The sequence below is a fragment of the Hetaerina americana genome, unplaced genomic scaffold (genome assembly GCF_022747635.1).
Source record: "Hetaerina americana unplaced genomic scaffold, ioHetAmer1.1.p SCAF_7, whole genome shotgun sequence".
Taxonomy (NCBI): Eukaryota; Metazoa; Arthropoda; class Insecta; order Odonata; family Calopterygidae; genus Hetaerina; species Hetaerina americana.
In genome coordinates this window covers 43,496,818-43,518,278 of record NW_027287316.1, presented here as the reverse complement: position 1 = coordinate 43,518,278, position 21,461 = coordinate 43,496,818, and the positions used below count along the sequence as shown (strand labels likewise).

Genomic DNA, 21,461 nt, shown 5'->3' with positions numbered 1-21,461 from the left:
TTACTTCAATTTACACAATCAAATATTTATGCAGTGTATATTTTATTGGAAACAATCGTCTGCTTATTGAAGAACTCCATCCATATAAATTATGATGCTGGTTTCGTATTATTGCAGTTTTCCCGAAAATGGGTGATAATGTCTTTCACGGCTAATATTTCATCCTAATCCTTTATTTTTCGTAATTCTCGTATCCGTACTCTTATAATAGCAGAGAGGAAAATTGGTAAAAATAGTTCGGTACACGAACATTAATTACCAGAGAAATCCGAGTGTGGAAACCTCCGAAAAATTTGCGTAAATTTTTCACGAATCAAGTCACAGCAATGGTGTAGCATTGATTTATGCAAGAACAAGTAATAAAACACTCTAAAGTGATCTATCAAACGATTTACACAGTTAATTATATCTCGAATGACTTCTTGCGTCCTTCCGAAACATCTGCCAAATTTCCCTCTTTCGTTTCCCGTTTCTTTTTACGTAATATGTTCTGTCTCCATTACCTGCAACGGAACAGAATGTAAATAAACCCTCGCTTAAATCGACTCCCAATTGCGTTGTCTGAGTGTTGACATAGTAAGCTGTAATCTTTTCCGCAGTTTATTTTTTGCTAGCTATTTTTTTACATCATCTGCTACCTTTCCTCTCCTTTTCTCAGGGACATTTTCTTTGCAATGGTTTTCACTAGATAGGTCAACGATCTATGGACACTGTTCTAGTTTTCCTACGTACCAAACATTTTTAATTATTTTCCCCTTCTTTTTTCCACTCCACCACTTCTCCTTTTGTTATATTCATTTTAAGGTGCGCAACTTGTGTCCTGTTACTATAATGAAGAAGTAAAAATGAATGGCGCTCTTTGCTATCTTAAAAAAGCATTGAATCTGAACTTAAGTATGAAAGGATTTCCCAGGCACTTTTGGCCATTTGTACTTTTATACGCCCACGCGCAAGTTTTTTGGCTCACATACACATATGTTTCATGCTCTCATTATTCATTATTATGCAATTGGTTGACTTTGAAGACAGAAAAGTTTTTCTCAGAGTTACCGGATTGTAATATTCCCGCGCTATACTTTTTCTACACTCACATTGCATCTTGTTTTTCTTTGGTCAGGATGAATAAAGATAAATGGCCATTGAGGATTACCAAACTTTCGTCTCCTTAGTGATATGAAATCAAGGGAATTAGGGCAGCATACCTATTTAACTAATCATCTTTGGTCACAAGATCCAGTGAATTTTCTTGAATTGGACCAGATAAAACATTAAAAAATGATTTTTAAGTGGCTATTTCGATAGAAAATTTCATTTTTCTGTCTTAACCTCAAGAACTTAATTTCTATTTGAATTTTCTACTTAAGCGGGGCAATCTTTAAGGGGGAAGTACTTAAAAGAAGAAACTTTTAATTCTTTCTGGGAAACAGGAGCGATATTTCTAAGCACGGAACGTGCTCCGTAATCATTGTCATGCACCATTAAATGTATATGGTACTACTCTAGGGCAATGTGATAAATTTGATGGTAGAATTTTCATTAAAAGAGAGTCACACGTCCCGTCTGCACAATGATCCCAGACTGATATGACTCCCTAGGAAAGTCCACTGGAATGTGGACATCACCATATCCGCTGGCAAAGTACGATCTGATTTCGCATTCCAACCTTAACTACTTAAGAAAATCACATCTCAAGGAAGATTGATTGCGGGAAATAATAAATATCGTCACGAAATGACCATGAGGATCGTAACCTTTCAAGCTTTGAAATAATAATTCACCTGACAAAATTGGTGGGCGCTTATTAAATTCTCTGACTGTTAATGTGGGTAACGCGACATTGGAGGCACGGAGTAATTAGTGCGTCTACCCCGACGCACCCTCCCTCTAATTCACTGCTCTCTAATCTCGCTTCCATTCCCTTCGAGCTCTCGCGAAAGACTGCTTACGAATCCTCTTTGTGCATGTAAAAGATAGCGGCGCGTGGGTTGGGACTGTGCTTATTCATCTCGCTCGAATCCTTGTAGCCATGGTGGCAGCTGACAGGTTAGCTGTATCCAAATGTATTCACTCGCGAAATTGTTTCGCGTGGGGATCTTTTTGAGAATATTTGTTTCCCATTTCACGCGCAGCGCATGTGACCTTCGGACGCGGTCCCTCTCCCCGAAGGCCTTTCAGTTGGAGTTGAAAAACGCTCCCTCTCCGCGAGTGATGATGCTCTTAAACGTCTAATTTTAATCTCTCCAGGGCGATAATTTCCCAGAGATGCTCTCCCATAAAAGGTCCTCGGATGTTCTTCAGAAGAAGCCGCGGCCCTCGGGGTGGGAGCCACTGCTGTAAAACATTAATGAAATTGATAAAAAAAAATCACTTCTTGTACTCGAGCACTGCAGTTTAAACTGCCTAAAGAGAAATTTAATGGAATGGGTAATTCCTCTCCTTGCGCACGTAACGTGTGAGAAGCCGGGATGTGCACCCGAGGATATTGTCACACAAAATATAAATCACTCGAGCCAAGAGTTGATTTTATTCTCTCGTTGGTATCCACATTTTTTGTTTTAGTTTAAAAATCTCAGACTCATTGTGAAACTATAATATGATACTAAAATTTTAGAGGGACTAATTAAATTATTTGTATTTCATTAAGTAAACATTTCAATTAATTTAGACTAGAAATGTAAATACCATTAAAAAGTACGAGTGTATATATCGCCCAGTCGCCTAGGCAACTCATCATCAATCAATCCTATGACAAACTCAAAATCCATGACTGTGGAGATTGGAATCAGCGACTATTGGTTTACCAGCCGGGAGCGTTACACACAGCTAGCAATTACTATTGGCAATATTATCCAAGTTTCACTGAGCCTTTTACGTTAATTTAAATCTCCAGTTGAGTATCCACATTGCACCTGTTAATAATATGGCTCGGGTCATAAGAAAAAAAGAGAAGCGTTGGGATTCGTGCCGAGTACAGTACCACACCGCGACCACCACGCGCACACTCTAACCATAATCGCTAACTGCGATTTTCAGTCGTTAATGTGCCATGATTTCGAGCACTAATTAAGGAGGACTCCCATTTCGAAAGCCGCCTCCGACATGATTTCAGCCGCCGGCAACCCGGGAGAACCTTCCCTTGCCAACTCGAGTGCCTTACGAGGAACGAGTGACCCAATCACTCATTGTAATAGCTCGGCACTTCTCGACTTATCAAACGGTCTCTCATTTAAACGCTTTTCCCCTTTCTCCTTTCCAGATGAACCAGCAGTGCAAGGTTTGCGGGGAGGCGGCCGCCGGCTTCCACTTCGGGGCGTTCACGTGCGAAGGATGCAAGGTGAGTGCTCCAGTATCCATCCATTCCATCTGAAACCCTCCCTCTTCCCCGATCCCCTCTCCCCCCCCCCTTTCCCTTCACTAACGGATCAATGGAAGGCCTTTGCACCAGAGCGGGTGGAAAAACGGGGGCGGGGGGTGATTTAAGCGAGAACGATTCCGCTCCGATGGAGATATTAATGCGCGGCATTGTAAGACGGTAGCTCGCGAGAACTAAATGCCACACCTTCGAGCTTGTCGCATTGAGAGATGGCGGTGGAGTCGCCATACGTGAATGGAATGCATAGAGGTTTCGGACGTGTAAAAACGGTTTTCCATTCGCACAATGCTCCGCAAGTCGCCTCAAGGGCGTGCGGCAGGGGATGTCATCACACCAGCCATTGAAAAGGGAGGGAAAAGTCTGTGAAAGGGAGATACGATTTAATATGTAAGTGTACATTTCTCGTTGTATTTTGAATGCGAAGTATAATAAGGTTTTTCGATCTGTGTGCTCAGCAGTTTTTATCCCCTTAATTTCCTCTTTTATCTCGTCTGCCAAGTTACTACGGGCTCGGATTATTTCTTCAGCGTGGAAATTAAATTCGTACAATTTAGCTTAGCGCTGCTTTAAAATTTTGATGTTTCTTCTTAATAAAATGAGAATAGTTCTGATTAAAATTCAAGTCGGTGCATAAAAAAATACAGGAAAGAGCTTTGAGAATGTTACTGCAATTTAGGGCCAATATTAGAATTTTTATTTTCAACAAAAACTGGTGATGCTGAGATATCACGACGGTAGGAAATGTTTGACGCAAATATTCCAAGGTTTAATCATTTATACGCTAAAAAATCTGTAATAAATTAAACCAAATATCGCAGCATATTATTAATTCAAGTCATTATACTATGGACATGTAATTGAATGATGGCATTGGATAAAAACATATGAGAAAAATATATCATCACCATATTATAAGGACTCAAGATTGAAAAAAAAACATTCACCGGAACAGCAACCGAAGTGTTTAAATGTCCTATACTTTAATTGAGGCTGCTATGATTTTTCGTCTGAATTACCCGGCCAAACGCAAACGGTCCATTCTGCTTACAGCCCTTGTCATAATCTATGGTGCGGGTGCATTTCTATCCACAAATAGGAAAATTAAAATTAACATCATCAAGTTAAGCTACCTAAAAAATTGGCGGTGAAATTCTATTTCAGTAACAGGAAAGCGAACTCTAGACCTTCCAATGCATTACTGTCATCAACTATATTGTACATTATACGCTTAACGTTTATACCATGTGGATTTCATAACTTTTAAGTTTTTCTCTGTGGCGTTGTTGATGGTCTCTTTGATTCTTTAGAGGAATAGTTTTCTTTGCCAACTGATCTTTATATATATATATTTATTAGATCATCAGATAGACGAGCGATCCTGGCTTTGTCGAGCGATATATCATATCTTCCAGGTTTTCATGGCCAAATAAACTAGGTAAAAATACCCATTTCTTGTTTTCAACTGCTTTAAGAATGATTTTTATCCTAAAGATTAATCATTCCCGGTATTGTGACAGCATTGGCAGTTGCAGTCAACAGCGTTTAAACCTCGAAAGAGGGAGCATCCAACAATTTTCTAGAGGTGCATGCCTTATTTTTTAATCTGAGTTAAGGTCTCCGTGAATCAGTCCCTTCATAAACGTGAAAACAGGAGTTGTACCAAATCTGTAAGTCCTCCACTCTCGGTTTCCAGCTCCTTGCCTCTTCGTTACGAGTTGGACTCGGGCCAAGATCTGGACGGGGAGAATGTTGCGTAGGTACGAGCCACTGTTTCATGTTTACAGAGGACGAGAGAAAACTACAAACCACGAATGCTTCTACTGCCCTCTCCACCCCCCCCCCCCCGCCCCCCAAATCACCGAATCCCATTTTTAGAACATGTGACGGTTGTGCCGAATAGGCAGTAAATGCCCACCGATGGATTTCAAACTCGTGTTTCAAAAACGGGTTTCATATTCTTAAGATAGTTATAATTGGGGCATAATAGAGTTGAATCCAAATTTTAACACTTAAGCGCATTCTTTGTACTACTATTTCCGATTAAATAATTCCGATAAATTAAATAACTGCCGAGTTTGAATTAAAAATGTTCGTCGCCCTAATGGACATTATTTTTACCATTCTGGCACCTTAAAAAACATGTTTAAACACGTTATCACGTTAAACCTATATCTTTGAAGGTTGGCATGTTAGTTCATGGCCACAAGCTTTCGAAATTCAATGGATTTGAATAGGCGCGTAAACCGCCTGCGATATTTTTATCATCTCAGAGCACTTCCTTATGCATTATTGTATTTTTACCCGAAATTTAAGCTTATTGATGGGCATTTCGGCGAACGTTCCAAAAAAATTATGCAGGTGCGTAGTTTTGTCTGTTAAGTAGTATATCGTTCTAAACAATTGAACCTGCAGGAGACTTTTTTTGTTGGATTTTAGGTGCGATATGGCCTCAGCCATCAGAGTACCTAAAAAATCAATTATAGAAACACTTACATAACGCAGAATTCTGATTATGTGAATACTCAAGATATATGACCCCATTTCTTAGCCGCAAACCATATTTACGACTCCACTGGGACTTCAGAAGAATTGGGATCGACTCTTTAGATAATGCCGACGGTATAAACGGTATTACTTTTCAAGTAAATCCCTCCCAGGAGGCTTAATTGAATAGGTAGAGGGATTTTTTATTCATTACTTTTTGCCAATGTTTTACATCTGTCGAAGGTTTCTGCGGAACATGAGGACAGAGCAAGTCGGAATTCATCGCTGCGGAACAGTGCACGCGGGGATGAATGAAGATACGAAACATTTTCGCAACATTAATCCCCTTTCTCGGCATCCCCTTCTCCCTCCCTCCCTCCCCCATCCTCACTCATCCGCTCCCCCCTTCCTCCATTCACCCCTCCTCCATCCGCCCTCTTAACTCCCCACCCACGCTCGGCTGGATTGCCCAACAACGACCTTGGGAGGCAGGCAGAGGAACAACTGGGTCAAAAAAGGAAAAGTGCGAAAAACGGCGGAATACGGCTGCGATCCGAGAGAGCCATCTCCGTGGAAAAGGAAAAGTGAAAAGAAGAGTCAAAAAATGATAATTCACGGCTATGAGAAGAGATCTTTGGATGAAGAGCCTTGCCAGTTTAGCTTGTCGGGGAGAACTATGTGTAATATATCTTCGTCCTCGCATCGCAATGGCCGTGACGTACGTGTTAAAAAAAAGAGGGTAACATAAATCGTCTTTTCGTCGTGCCTTCTTACCTATTACTGCTCCATCTCCGAATACAAATACAGAAATGAATAGCTTAATCATCACCGATGAAATAATAATGATAATGTTACGGTATTTTTCACGTTAACGTCAATAAGGTAAACTTTGGGACGCATCTCTCATAAAATATTTGCGGTTTTTTATTTACTTACTACAGCTGGTTTGTTTATAGTTTGAGCCCACCACCCAGAAGCAAACACTCATCCATACCTGTGCCAGGATTCAAACAAGGGAGTGTTTTGAGTTCTCACGGAAGTGAATTACTGAGGTGATCCTCTTCTGATTCGGTTAAATATTTTCATGCATCGTATTTTGTTTAATTTATAGAATGCTATTAGACGATCGACTTTACCCTGTTTTAATCAATGGGCGTGATAAGTCTACGGAAATATTTTCATTTAATTTCACTCTTGATGTTAAATTTTACTCCTTGACATTATTTTTTCCTTCTTTTTTTTGGAGTTTTGCGCTCTAATTTTTCACCAATAATATTTATTCCTCGCTTTCGGCTCTGCAAACAAATATATACAATTAGTCTACAACAGTTTTTCTCCAGAAGACTTATATTCTATTCTCGTCCTGGAGTTTTTTTTTAATCTGTGACAGCATTTTTATAGCAGTGAAAATCCTCTGGACAAAAGGCTCTGACGGAGACGTCTTCCTTGGATTCAAGATTCAGCGCGATTATAAGGCCTTACTAAGCATAATTCTCCGTATACCGTGGAATGTAGTTCGGAATAGCGTTCATCATAAACGAATCATTATAAATCAGTACTGGTCTGGTGTTACTTTTTAAATTGAGATCAAATCCCTCCAGAGCGCGCGCCTCTCTCATTTGAGGCTCTCATAGCGTCTTTCACGTCCAGAAGTAGTTCTTCCACTGATTGAGTCAAGGCTTCTATTTGTTTCCACAGAAAACGTGTTTGCGAACGTTAGCTAAGCGTTACACACGTCTCTCTCGCCCCAGAGTGGAGAATTCATCGGACATCTAACCAGAATACGTCGACTCACTCGCATTAATATTCTCTTTGATTCGTCTCCCTCTTTCGTCATCGCGGTCTCGGAAGGGTTAGGGACACTTGGACAGCGACTCGAGTCGAGATTTTGCGCAAGCAAAGAATCGAAAACGCTTGTTCAGATCAACCTTAATATTTTTAACTCGCCCGAAACGAATTAATCGAAAATACGATCCTTTTCTCACTCGACCGTGATCTCGGAGTGATCTGTTTGAAATCCTTTGCGCATTAAATTGGATGTGGAGGGATCGGATCCAGGTTTGATTACTGCTGTTGTGACTGCGCACTGATCATTCAATCAAGAGGCGTAATTACACCGTAGAGTGATCTCAAGCACCGAGAATAGCGATTGCGCATTCCGTAATCTCGAAGAGTGTAAAGCGTTTGATTTAACTAGGGGTTGACACAGACACGTCAGCGCTGCTATTTGCCGCCCGATAGATTTTCGGGCAAGCAATTGAAGTTTCATGCTTCACTATTTTGGAGGTTCGAGTCTATTGTTTTGATAATAAGTATGCTTCACTGCATGGACACTCAAACTATCAATTAAATACAATTTAATTGATAGTTAATCTTAACATTTTTTGTTGCTCTTCGCTTTCTATGCAGTTATATTGTCACCGAGTCACTTAATATTAATGGTAATAATGAACATCAAACGAGGTGACAACGAACATTAAAAATTATTCAGAAGGCTCTGTTTCCCTTACATTTTTGTTAGGATTTAAAAAATTATATTTCTTATACAAGCTTACCAAGTGTAAATAGTTTCTTTTACAAATAATATGAAACGCCATGGGAATTACACATCTCTAAGAGAATTTTCATTGTAAATCATAATGAAGAAACGTAAGGAATAATAATTGACAATTTAATGACAGTCGAGATAATCTAAGTAGTGCGCGATACACCTCTTGGTCAGAGTGTACTAATGCATTAAATAGCACACCATATCCTGGGCCATTTTTTTAACTCAATTGTGCATGAACTTGAAAAAAAATGTACACATCATATTTTTAATTGTTCACTTCAAAATTTTCATTCTTCCTAGGGAAATGACAGTCTATTATGACGATTATTAACCATCGTTATTAACTTATTGCTACATTGCAGCCTTTTTACCTTTGAATTAACCTGCCGAAAAGTTTGAAAAATATCTTAGTATAGTCCCTGCTACACGCCATTATGGATACTCCTAGGGTATTACGCGTATTCAGATGAAGTCATTTACAGGTAATAAAACTGACTTTTTTAGTTTTAGAAATATTCAGGTTTAACGCTTTAATTATTTATCTTCATCCTCATTCGAAACTTCATTTTTTTTACTATATTCCATTTGCATTGGGAACACTCGCTTGAACTTGCGTTTTGTTGGTAAATATTTCTCACGAATTTTAATAACCGGACGTAAATGACGCCGTTTAAATAAACACCTCAAAAATTTTATTATTTTATGTCATAGAAGAATACGTATCTTTTGTGAAGATTAAATATTCAATCCAACGTCATTACTTCCGTGGTTAATGGGAGAGCAATAAAAGTAATTATTATTCGGTATTATGCCTCTTCACGGTAAAACTTGAACTGTCATCATTAAAACAGTGATAAATTTGCCTGTCACTTCCAGGAGACCACAAAAAACACCACTCGCAAATTTTCTAGCGAGTTTCTCCATAAAATGCCTAGCAAATGTCACTTCTGTCATCAAAACATATTTCATTGTGCATCACATCCTTTTTGGTTGACCTTTGACTAATATGGAGGATGAAGAATAAGGAACATTGCCAATCACATTACATCACATGCAAATTATGATTCTACAGGGATATACGCCTTATGCGATTTCCCATTAAAAAGGAATAAACGCAAGTCCATGCTCCTTTTACGCAGTTTTTGTTTGGTAAGACTTTTTTTAGTATTCACCACAACGCCGTAGTTACACGCTCATTTTTCTTATTGTGCTTCTTTTACAATTTTCATGCGATCCAGCCGATATCTCTAACTCTCTTATGTGCTAAGATTCACCTAACGTAAAACGTACTCAAAAGAGAATACGTAATTGCAGAATAACCAAAGGTTTTTCGGTTTGATCGCAATTTTATTTATGCCACGCTTCTCGATGCTCTTTCTCTCTCTGTATGAAAATGAAATATTTCCTTCGAAATGAAGCAGTTAACGCGGACACTTTGGCAACATACATGAAAGAAATTTAAATATGACTGAATTATGAATCAGGGTTACTTACTCGATGGCTTCGAAAAGGTAGCCATTGGAAACACACAAAGTGACGTAACTCCGCCTCCGATCTCTCTCTCTCTTTCGAAAAATCGCTCACAGCTCGTCGAGATTTTGAGCAAGAGAGGGAGGAAGGGAAATAAATTAATATATAATGGAGCGCTTAACTTCATTAAAAAAAACGAGAGAAATGATCGACTAAAGGTAGATTAGGTTTTTTTTCCACCATAAAAAAATAGAAGATTCCCAAAATTTCCACAGAAATGCGAACTCCCTACACGTGTTGTTCTGATGGGCAGCGTGCACGTCGACCATTCTGCGGATTATAAGGCTCGGAAACTCGCCTCGGGCGTGGGTCTCGTGATGGTAATTTGATGAATCCCATTAAAGCGTGATTTCGGTGCGAAATGATCTCAGGAGTCGATGGGGGGGGGGATGGGGGCAGGGAAATACAAAAGCTGCCGACGCGATGCACAAGCATTTAACACACCGTGAGCGCGATGACTGATGCATTTTTTCCTTTGGGCATCATAATAAGAAAAGGATAGGGATCGACCTCGGCAGCAAATCAATACACTTTCTTCACGCACCGAGTCACTTCAACATGCTATCGATTGGGAACTCCTAGTGCTTTAGTTTAGTTTCACCCGAGAAAAATGTAGAACAAAATTGATTATCGACCTAGAAAACGTTTTTCTTTAAAATGATGATCACAATAACATCAGTGTTGGAGAGAGTAACTGACCATTAATACGGGGTTCGGGATTGGTGAGGTGGCTATCCTACTGGCTCCCCACCCAGAGGGCTCGGGTTCAAATCCCTGCGGTGTTGAATATTTTTCAGAGGTATCTCGATCCCTACTTGAGGTGCTTTGCGGAGAGCACTTAGAGTGAGTACGCCGTCCGTCGGATGGGGCGTTGACCTGCGGACCCCTCGGCGCCTTTCGTAAAGAGTAGGCTAATGCCGACGCCGGGTTACTCTCCCCCCTTCATCCTTTCCTGTCCATCCCCTATGGCGCAAATGACCTCAGCTCTCGCTCGCCTCCCCTAAATACTACTACCACTGGCCATTAATACGACGCTACACTATGAACACTTGACTTCGACGGAAAATCATTAACTGTGGCTTTCATAACATTAGAGCAATAGGTGGTGTCCGTTGGAATAATTTATAGTTAAAAACATATTCGATCAACAGTTGGATAAGTCCGACATAAATTAGGAAAAGAAGTTGGTTAAAGTAATGATCTTATAATAAGCCAGGGTAATTGACAAGAACGAAAGAACATGCAGCCAACAGTCAAATATTCAATTTCAAAATAATGACCTAGTAAAGGGAGCACATTCCTTCGGAAAGATTATCCCCAACAAGGGTACAAACAATTTTACCTTCTTTCCCAGGGATTGTGTCACATTGGAATGAATTACGATGTCGTCACGTTCTTCTCGTAGGAATTAATTTTACCAGAAAAACGCCAGAAAAAAATGTTTAACTATTGTCCCAAAGTTAATAGGCCAATAAACATGTACGTACATGTACGCAGTTGATGATTACCGTTTATTTCCAAAACCGGTGATTTCCGATCCCTCTATCTTTACAAAGAGAAATCTTAGAATGATAAAACTGCTTGGATTTCGTGATTTTCTCCACGTTGCTTCGTCCCTTGTCGTGGGCCATTTCTTCAGCCGTCGAGCGTCCGTTTTGGAGAAACTGTCGTTAATCAGAGATAAGAGTGATGCGGTTGGAATACAGAAAACCGATCATTCGCATCCGTCGTAACGCCATGGAAACCGGTGATGAAACCACAGAATGTTACAGGGGAAATATTACGAGTAAATTGACAGTATCAGAACTGGACGTAAATACACCAAAAATATGCATTTATATTTGCGTGTGTGTGTATGTGCGTAGAACACATTTTCCAAACATGGTCACACCTATTGGGACCTATTGTGGAACATTACGAACATATTTTGACACTCAATCCTATTCGGAAGCCATTTCCTCCGCCCAATTAGCCCATCACCAAACGCGGATTATGCGCAAATGCACAGACGCTACGTAAGTGCAACTTTGATACAATATGTCCATGTGTAATAAACCAAAAAGAGGGAAAGTGAGAGTGGGAAGGGGATGACGGGGTGGAGAGGAGAAGGAAGCGGAAAGAGAGGGGAGTGGAGAGGGAGGAAGGGGTATTGTATCGAAGAGGGCGGTGGGCGCGCTAAGTGGAGCGGATCACCTCATGCCCAAGGGGTGGATGAGCGGAGGAGGAGGTGGAGGAATAAGAGAGTGAGTAGTGACTCCACCACAATGGGTTGCGTCGTCAGGAGAGGGCGGCAGGAGGAAGGGCGGCGGAGGATGGAAGCGCGTCTCGTGTGGCGCTCGCGCGCGTGTGTCTGCATGTGGCGGTGGCTGCTCGGAGGGAGGTGGGAGGGCCGAAGGTATGGAGAGGTGAGGGAGGGGGGGGGGGAAGGGTTTGGAAGGAAAAGGGACTACACTGACTATCCTAGCCGAGTTCCTCTCTTCCCTTTGTCTTTCCTTCCCGAGTCTCCCTTTAAGCATTGCACCAGCAGCGACGCCCACTCCGACCGCCGCCGCCGTCACAGTCCGCGGGCCAATCACAATGGCGACGTCAATTGAGCGTGTTGGCGGGTTGGGTTTGCTGGGAAGTCGGGTGTGTGCGGGGGAGGACGAGAAAGGTGAGGGAGCGGGGGGTTGGGGAGGCGAGGGGCGCCTTTATCCAACGCAACGGTTGCCCCCGCAGATGGATGCCGTTTGGAACGGCATCGGTGACGTCATACGTGAACAATCCGGGGCGACCGAGTGGAATTTTTTTTTATTTTCATTCCCAACACGCTACAAAGAGCACACCGATAGGCAGCACGCCCCGAACGGAGTCCCTGTCTCTCAGGGAAGTCACTCTTCGTTGCGGTCACTTTCATCCCGTTCACGCCGTTGAGTTATATCTTTCGGGAACGTAGTATAGGAATAATTCACCACATTGGTTGAGGTTCAATTTGAGGGAAACGTTCCATAATAAGGATTGCTAAAATAAATACCCAGTTTTTGCGCTTCACAACATTTCCAAAGTCTCAAAGTGATGTAGGTGTAGGAATGGTCCTCCAGAAGACTTTACGAACACTGCTAAATGAGGTAAATTTGTTGATTTTCAAGGGTCTTCATTGCATGCAATTTGCAATTCTTTTTCTGCAATTTACTTTTTTTTCTTTTAGTAGTTTGTTCCTGAGCGAAATGTGCAGCTGCCTAGACTGTTTGAGCTGCTATTTCGAATTAAGTCTAAACGCGGAATAGCGCTTAACAAAATAATTAACCCAGCTCTTTACGGCGAAGAGATTAGTTTCCGGGAAAATCACTCGGAAATGCATTAGGCTAGAGTGTGTAGGGTAGAGTGTAATGCATGTATTAGACTAGAGAATTGGGTCATCTGATTTCGATAGCGAAATAAAGTAAAATTTCATTACAATCTTCTTTCCAAAACAAATTCTGTTTGGAATGACGGGGAATTCAGACAACTGAATAAATAATGTACGGGCGATGTAGAATGAATCCCACCAGAACTTTTCCCAGGGGTGGCAAGTGTGTTTGGAGGAGTGCACCAATCAAGTAGAGGTTTACTTTAAAAGAAATAGAAATCGCTGTGTCGTACAGGCAAGTTCAAAAGTTAGTTACGCGATAAGTGAGATAAAATTTGCGTACGGGACTCGTATAAACGATGAATGGTTATGTACCCACATGTGTGAGAAATATCAAATAGACAGAAAATTTACCAAATGTGACAGCTGGAGGAAATACACCTGATAGAATAAATAATGCTCGGTAAGCGCGTTAGAGAAAGGAAGATAATAAAATGATTTGTTTATTTTCTTTTGGAAGTGCACTTGTAGTCAATCTAGGTGGATCATAGTTCTCGGGAGTCATCCAAAAACTGCCACATTTTGGTAGGTTAAGGATAACGATGGAAGAGAATGTACAAGCTTTGGTAACCTCTAGACATAATTCATAAGTTTAAGGGAAATACTGATCCGTTTCACTTGATTAAGCTCAATTACAAGCTAGTTACATTACTAGCTAGGAAACTGATTCGACAAACATATTCGTCGTCAATCATTCAATTATTTTCCCCCGCGCATGGCTCTTCGAGAACCTCAAAGCACAACCCAACTTAGATGAGCTAAATCCACAAAAAAAGACCGTTTCTCAATCACGCGCCTGCCTGAGAAGTCTTTAAAACAATCACAAATTCCCGATGTGATGCCCTTTTCCTCTTTTGAGACCCTCTCGTGAGAAGGGGAAGCTGATAGATGGTGGGGGTGGGGGAGAGAATCGAGGGGGGTGGAGCGGTGTATCGAGGAACTGGGCTGGAGGGGGCGGGGGGAAATCACCCTCCTGCCGCCCACAGAAATCTCCTCCCACTCCTCCCCCTTCCAAATCACCCTCCCTCCCCCATCTCGCCCTCCCCGTTGCCCCACAAATGAACCCAATTGCCCCCTTCTCCGTGGGCGACTGAGCGCATCACCTGCCCCCGATATATTTCGTCCGTTTTCCGTCAGGTGGAACCATCTAAGGGGGAAGAGTGGGGGGGGGTGGATTATTCTGACGCAATCCCTGATCCTCAGCCCCCGGTAGTCCTCCTCACCATATAGCCGTAAAATTTCCTTCCAACCACTTCCCTTCTCCCATCCGATGTTCATTCCCACCCACAATAAAAGGGACCCCCTTTTCTTCCAACCCCCCCCCTTTCCACCTATCCACCGAACGCTAAGGACGTTCTTTCCCTTTCGTTTCCACTCTCTTTCGTAATTGGGGAACTAGGAGACATCCATTCACCCCCGAGACTTGTGGAGGAGGGGGTGGTGACATTGGTCGTGGACGGAAGCCAAGCGTTTTTTCGACATTTTACCCTTAATCCACGGGATACATGGACAATGTGTAGCTGGGGCGTTGAGGTTTAAATTGAATATCGTTAAAGTGTCGATGCTTCAAATCTACGACGAATCTAAAAATAGATCGAATTTTATGCCACAAATGTCATCCAAGTGGCGAGAACGCATTCCCTTGGCATTTACATCGAGATTCTGCGACTTGGGAAAAATTTATTGCCGCACCGATTTGCCCATTGCCAGAGATCTTCCTTGAGAGTATTCTGTTCAAAGAGTAAAATATCAAATACCGATTTGAACGTATTGATACGGAAGTCATGTGCGAAAAACATCGTATGTTATCATTTATAGGATGCTTTGAAAAATGGAATGTTGTCGAATCCAAATTTCCTGCGAGGCAATACTCCTTCCAATAATGTCCTGCGTAGGATTCAGAAAGTCCAAATAAAACTATTAAAGTGTGTTATAGCTGATGGGGAAATATTCCTTATCAATATTGCAAACTTTTTGGTGTAATTTCTGCTTTCAATTCATCGGGAAAAATTATTTTTTCACTTTGCTTTGATACAACGAGGTCATAAATAAAAATAAAACAGAATAATCAAAATTTACAGAAGTAATGCATTAAGGCATCACAAAATTCCATATAACACATTTCCTGGCGGTTAGACACCGCATAAACAAAACAAATGGCAATGCCGTAAGAACGGCGCCAGTCGTATTATGCTTTAGCATTATTATAAAATTATTAGATTAATAGCTGTAGGCGTATCGAGTAATTAAATCACCAAGCAGTAAACTTGCCTGCACTCAGGATGACTTGATTCAATCCTCCACTCCTGTCGATAATTCCAGTAATTTTAGCCTGTGCCTCTTGATGATTTTTATTCACATACACTCCGTTTCCAGCGAACAGCCGCCACTGGTCCGATTTCTCTGCCATGAGCTGTGTCTGCAATGGAAGTAGATTATGCTATGTATTCGGGTCAATGTGATAACCACGACTTTGGTTTGAGGAGTATTAGTGTTTTCGCATTTTAAGCTACACTCAAGTAAAGTGAACAGCTGTTGTAACCGATATCGATAAAAAAATTATCTTCGCATTCATAATTATCCTTCACATAGAGAATATTATAGGCAAAAACTCAAACCAATCGTTAAATAAACTCAATTTCTTTAAAACTTCAGGTCCATGGAACCAAGTTTTCATTAACTGGTAGTGTCCTAACACATGTTACAACAAGACCGTGGTGGAGTTTTACCTTTGACATGGCCAAGGATTAACTGAACTGGTCGCAGAAGGAAAGATATTTATGGGAAAATATCCCGAATTCTTCCTCATCTGGCGTAAATGTCGCGATCGTGGACTCATCCACCGATTTTCATTATCGGTGGTTCGGAAGTTAAGAAACTGAATGAGCAAAGGTTTCCAGAAATTATGTAATGAAATGATTTAACATATGCGCCTACTTTAAACTTATCAGTCAAAGATTAAACGTTTGACCGCGAAGTTTGTTATTTTGACTGAACTAATAAAGATAACTTTCTATGAGTTGATGGGATCCATGAAAAAAATGTAGATTCAATTTCAATTTTTTGTCTATTTTACGTTTATTGTCGATTTAATATTGTTTTTTCGATTGAAATATGGAAATAAACATGAAACACACGATAAAAAAATGAACAAATACAAGACTTCCCAATCCGTCACAAGTTAAAAAGATCTCCAGAGACGAGAAGCAATGGCGTCAATCGTATGCTATAATTAAGTTTCGCAACAGTTGCAATCAAGAAAATACTGCCCTTGCGGTAAATATCCAGGAGATATTAAAGATTTCTATAGTTTAGTTAAGGATATGATGACTTGCAATTTAGTGTGTGAACAAAATGAATTAAGAGGAAGATTTCCAGCAAAATTTCATCGCAAAATATATTAAGGGTAGTGGCTAAGACCAATAATGGAAAGATAGAGATTGAAATTTGGATATGCAATGTTCATTGAATGCCAGTTCTTTAAATCAAAATTAAAATTAAATTTGTTTGCATCAACAGATTATTTATTCAAATAAGCTTCTTTTCTTAGACTCATCTTTTATTAACGTTTCGAACATTTCAGCGTGTGATTAAAAAATTACTTCTTAATTTATATATGAATAGACCGCCAAATAAATTAGTGGAAATTGACTTAGAAAAATAATAAATATATTCATTAAAGAATTAATATTATTGGTATTCTACCGGTTAAGGTAAGTTTTGGATGAACGCAGACTATACAAAGGTAATACGCCCCATTTTCTTGCTTCTCCAAACAAAACACAACCTGATAGGCTTGTACAAGAGAACAATAAGCCCATCTTCAATTCCATATACTTACTTCTTCCCTACATTCCGTAAAAAAATTGTTATTTTATTTCTTCCCCTTTCCCAGTTTACCAGAACGCTCTCCCCTCTATCACACTCTTCAACATCCCATTGCCAATTAAAATGCTCTGCATCCATCTTTTCTGCTTCTGGTTTTCTCCCAACAATCTCATCTCCTCCGACACCATGCCTAGTACTTCCACATTTGTTTCCCTTTCTGTCCACTTACCCTTCTCCACACCCACATTTCAAAAGCCTCCAATCTACGCCTATCGTCTTGCTTCAACGACCATGTTTCCGCGCAGTACACGACCACGCTCTATATCAATGTTTTAACGAGCCTTTTCTTAACATCCTAACCCTACGACCCATGTTTAACTCCCTCCTCCTTGTGAAAGTTTCCTTTTAAGAATAAGCTGGGATAAAGATTCAAAAATAAACATTTAAGAGAAAACGTCATTGCCCATGATATTTGGCACGAGTTGGCTCTCTTAGAGGCCGACAGGTTGTTTCTCCTCAACCCCATCGAAAACTCAACACTTCAAGGTGTGCCTGACTATATAAGTACATGATTTCGGAAAAGTTAAACACCGTTAAGGTTATAATTTGGAATATTTATGCCATGGTTTTTTTGCCAAGTTTTCTTGTCGCGCACTGTTAGCCCACGAGTCGGAATGAGGCAAATTGTATTAATTCTTTTTATCCACGCTTCAGGCACTGACGACCGTGTAATGAAGCGTGAGGAAATGTTCCTCGTCGATTGTGAATGAAAGTTTAAAAATTGAAAAAGGAAACATTTTTTCGAGCGATATGATTTCCCTGCTGGTTTTATATATATATATATATATATATATATATATATATATATATATATATATATATATATATATATATATATATATATATATATTGGAAAGCAACAAACAATATAGAAACACATAAAAAGATCATTCATACGTTATTTCTTGATCATCTCGACGGAATTCTGCTCCGTCTTCATCGGAAGATATAGAAGTAATGATTACTAAGATTAAGGTTACTTCTATATCTTCCGATGAAAACGGAGCAGAATTCCGTCGAAATGATCAAGAAATAACGTGTGAGTGTTCTTTTTATGTGTTTCTATATTGTTTGTTGCTTTCCAATTTATTATTCAACACTTCCGTGTTACGTTGACGAAACCATATATATATATATATATATATATATATATATATATATATATATATATATATATATATATATATATATAATATAATATAACGTACATAAAAGTATAATTCATCCCTAGTTTTCTTCTACCGTAGAAGTCGAAGACAACTAGATGGACGGAGTGAATCTGAGTCCTTAACCATTTTAAGGATACATACACTGATTTTACATTTGTACGTTTTGAGGATTCTTCTCCCAACTCTTCATACCTCAACCCTTTATCGGGTGATTCCAGCAAAAAAAACTTTGTGTTTTCTCCATCACTAATGGACAAACCAAAAGTAAAGACTAAGTGAACGATCTTAAAAATTAACAAAAAACTATACTTTTAGACCAACACCTTTAATTTGACCACTTGAGTGCTCTTTTCTTGAAACGTGAGACGGAATCATTCGCGACATGGACTGCTCTGGCACAATGAACGTGTATGTCTTCTACCTAAGCTTGCAATGCTTGGTCTCTACTGCTACGAGAAGGGAAAGAGATAACGCTGCGCTGCGCTAACCTAATTTTACCCTCGGAAAAGGTCAGGATGATGAACAATTTGTGTTTTATGGTCGCATATCCTTCTTAAGAGGCTAGGGAAATTAAACGCGCGAGGAGGGTGAGGGGCACAAAAGAGTGAAGCTGAGATCTTGACGGAGCTCCGCTTGTGGAGCAAGGCAGTGGCGTCGGCCGGATCGAGGCAGGCGATTGCGGTGGGGGGGAGGAGAGGTGGCGAGGCTCCTACTGGGCCGGCTGAAGAAGGGGTTGGACGACTACGGGACGAAAGAACGAAAAGAGACGCGCGGAGGATCGTGTGCGTAGGGAAGCCGGTGGGGGGGTGGGGAGGGGACACGGGTCGCATGCATGGGCGGATACTAAAAGGGGAGAAGGGTGGCATGGAGGGTAATTACGCATCTCCCACCATATTATCTTTCGCTTTACCCGGGTAAACCCCGTCATTCGTGCTGAGAGTGTTGAATTTATAATACGTAAGCATAATGAATTTGCATAAATTACATTCATTTACCGCTAATATCATTCCGTAAAAAAAAACATTTACTTGGGAGAAATGACGGAAAACTACGCTACAGCGCCGCTTGCCAAGCTACCACACCGTCGTTTCCTGAAAAAAAACTTCTCATTTTCTTGACACTCAGTCGAGCTCGTTACACAGACTACACGTGATCGCTTTACATTTGCGTTTAATTATTGTAATTTGAATCCAAAGAACGTGTCAAATTTTAATTAAGAAATATCTCCAAACTCAACTCCCCCCCCCTCCCCCTGGTATGACGTCTGCGTCAACGCTTACGAAGATGGAGACATTACTATTGCACAGCCGCATTCTCTAATTCTCTTCAAGTCTGCCTTTTCCCAGGCCTACCCCGACGAGTATTTGGCGGGCATTGGGTAAAAGCAGCCTAGATTAAATCTACTGCACCGGTGAATGGCAATACCATTCCGACCACTTCCAGAACCCGCATCGCATAACCTTTGGTGACCTCCCATTTACCCCTCACCCCACCTCCCTGCACTAAGAATAGCTAGCTTCGAGGTTGAGTCAATAAACGAGGTGAATTTATGCTCTCGCGTGTGCGTTCAACAGCATCTTTGAAGTGGAATGGAATGATGATTGTCCACAAATAAAATTAGTATCCGCATCATTAAAATCTAACAAGCGATATTATTTTATTATTCTTCCACCCTACTGCTACATACAATTTTTTTTAACCAACGGGTGGTTAATAGCAGCACCGGTTTCCGAAGATGGAAATGAAAACTTATGTAAAAATTTATCGAAGACCGCAAGCAATCCCCCAATGGTTTTTGGAGAAAGAGGATTACCAAAGATTAAGGTAATTCTAGATGTGAATGGAAAAGAATTGAATGAATAAGTCCAGTTGAGAGGAATGAGTTAAATACTTATAAATAGGTGAAGTTAGGTGAAGAGAGGAAGTTGCTTGGGAAAATTTGGTGATAGAAAAAAGTGAAGTGGAAATATTGAAAGTTTGGGGGACGGAAGGCCTTTAAATGAAAGCAGAATATTAGTTGAAGGGAAGGGGAAAAAGAAGAACGAACAGAAGGAACATACAACTTGGCTCTTTGAAAGGCCTGAGGGCAGTTTGAAAGTGTGAAGAATTGAAAAAGGAAATAATGGAGGGCAAAAAATAAGAAACCTACGCGCTGTATATTAAGTAACGGTCGTAAGGGATCGTCCAACCTTTTATGATGATTTCCTGAAAGATATCAATATAAGAAAGGAAGTTCTGTAATTAATACGTGACTAGATCCAACAGCTATCCTAACGTGAATCTTCAACGATGTATTCCTTCTTCAAACAATATTGGGCGAAGCAAATATTTTAGTATGTCACAATAATAATACGAAATTGATAAGTTTTGAAGAAAGACCCTTTCAATCTTCCCTGAGCCTAAGGTATCCCCTATCTCAGCGCCTTGCGTCTGCTCATTTCATTTTTCAAGAAGACTTGCTCCAATTCAAGAGGATAACCCTTCTGTCACTTCTCCACCGAACTCGGAACAACCTTTTAAATCCATGTAGAGAGGAATTTCGGATTTATTTCCTCACACGAATATGATATCAGATATCGTCGAACAAGGTCGTAAACTCAATTAATAAGCGAACCGTTATGTCATTTCACATCTTCTCAGGCGAGATCGAACAGCGTCCGTCAAATTTTAGGTCAGCCGGTTTACTTTTCGGATTGCAGTTCTTTATATCCATATCCATCCAAAAGGAATGATCCATATATTTAGTACTTTCCAACCTTAAAAAAAATACGACTTCGCTTTTGCGAGAGTATTACCTCAACATTCGGAACGTAATGTATTAAATAACTTAAGAACCATTTGCAAAAACTGAATATGCTGTTAAAATAATTAATGAGCACGAGAGGTAAATAAAAAAATTTGCATTGCAAGGCGATATAATTTTTAAATTAAACTTAACTCATACTTTTGATAATTATGATATTCCTTTAGAAGTATGATATTCCATATTTGCTAGAATTTTCATTTTTTTCGGAATACCTTACGGGGACATCTTCAAACATGTTCCCCTTATTTCCCTTCAGTTTGCGGTATATCGTA

The 21,461-nt window shown here is 40.3% G+C and overlaps 1 protein-coding gene across 1 annotated transcript in view; it reads left to right on the top strand.

Moving 5' to 3' along the window:
* The first annotated feature begins 2,026 nt into the window (after positions 1-2,026).
* LOC139696658 (protein embryonic gonad-like) overlaps positions 2,027-21,461 on the top strand; it is a 29,311-nt gene continuing 9,876 nt past the window's right edge. Inside the window, exons 1-2 of the mRNA XM_071595473.1 lie at positions 2,027-2,050; positions 3,257-3,334. Of these exons, the coding sequence (XP_071451574.1) occupies positions 2,027-2,050; positions 3,257-3,334 (102 nt within the window). The remainder of the gene's footprint in view (positions 2,051-3,256; positions 3,335-21,461) is intronic.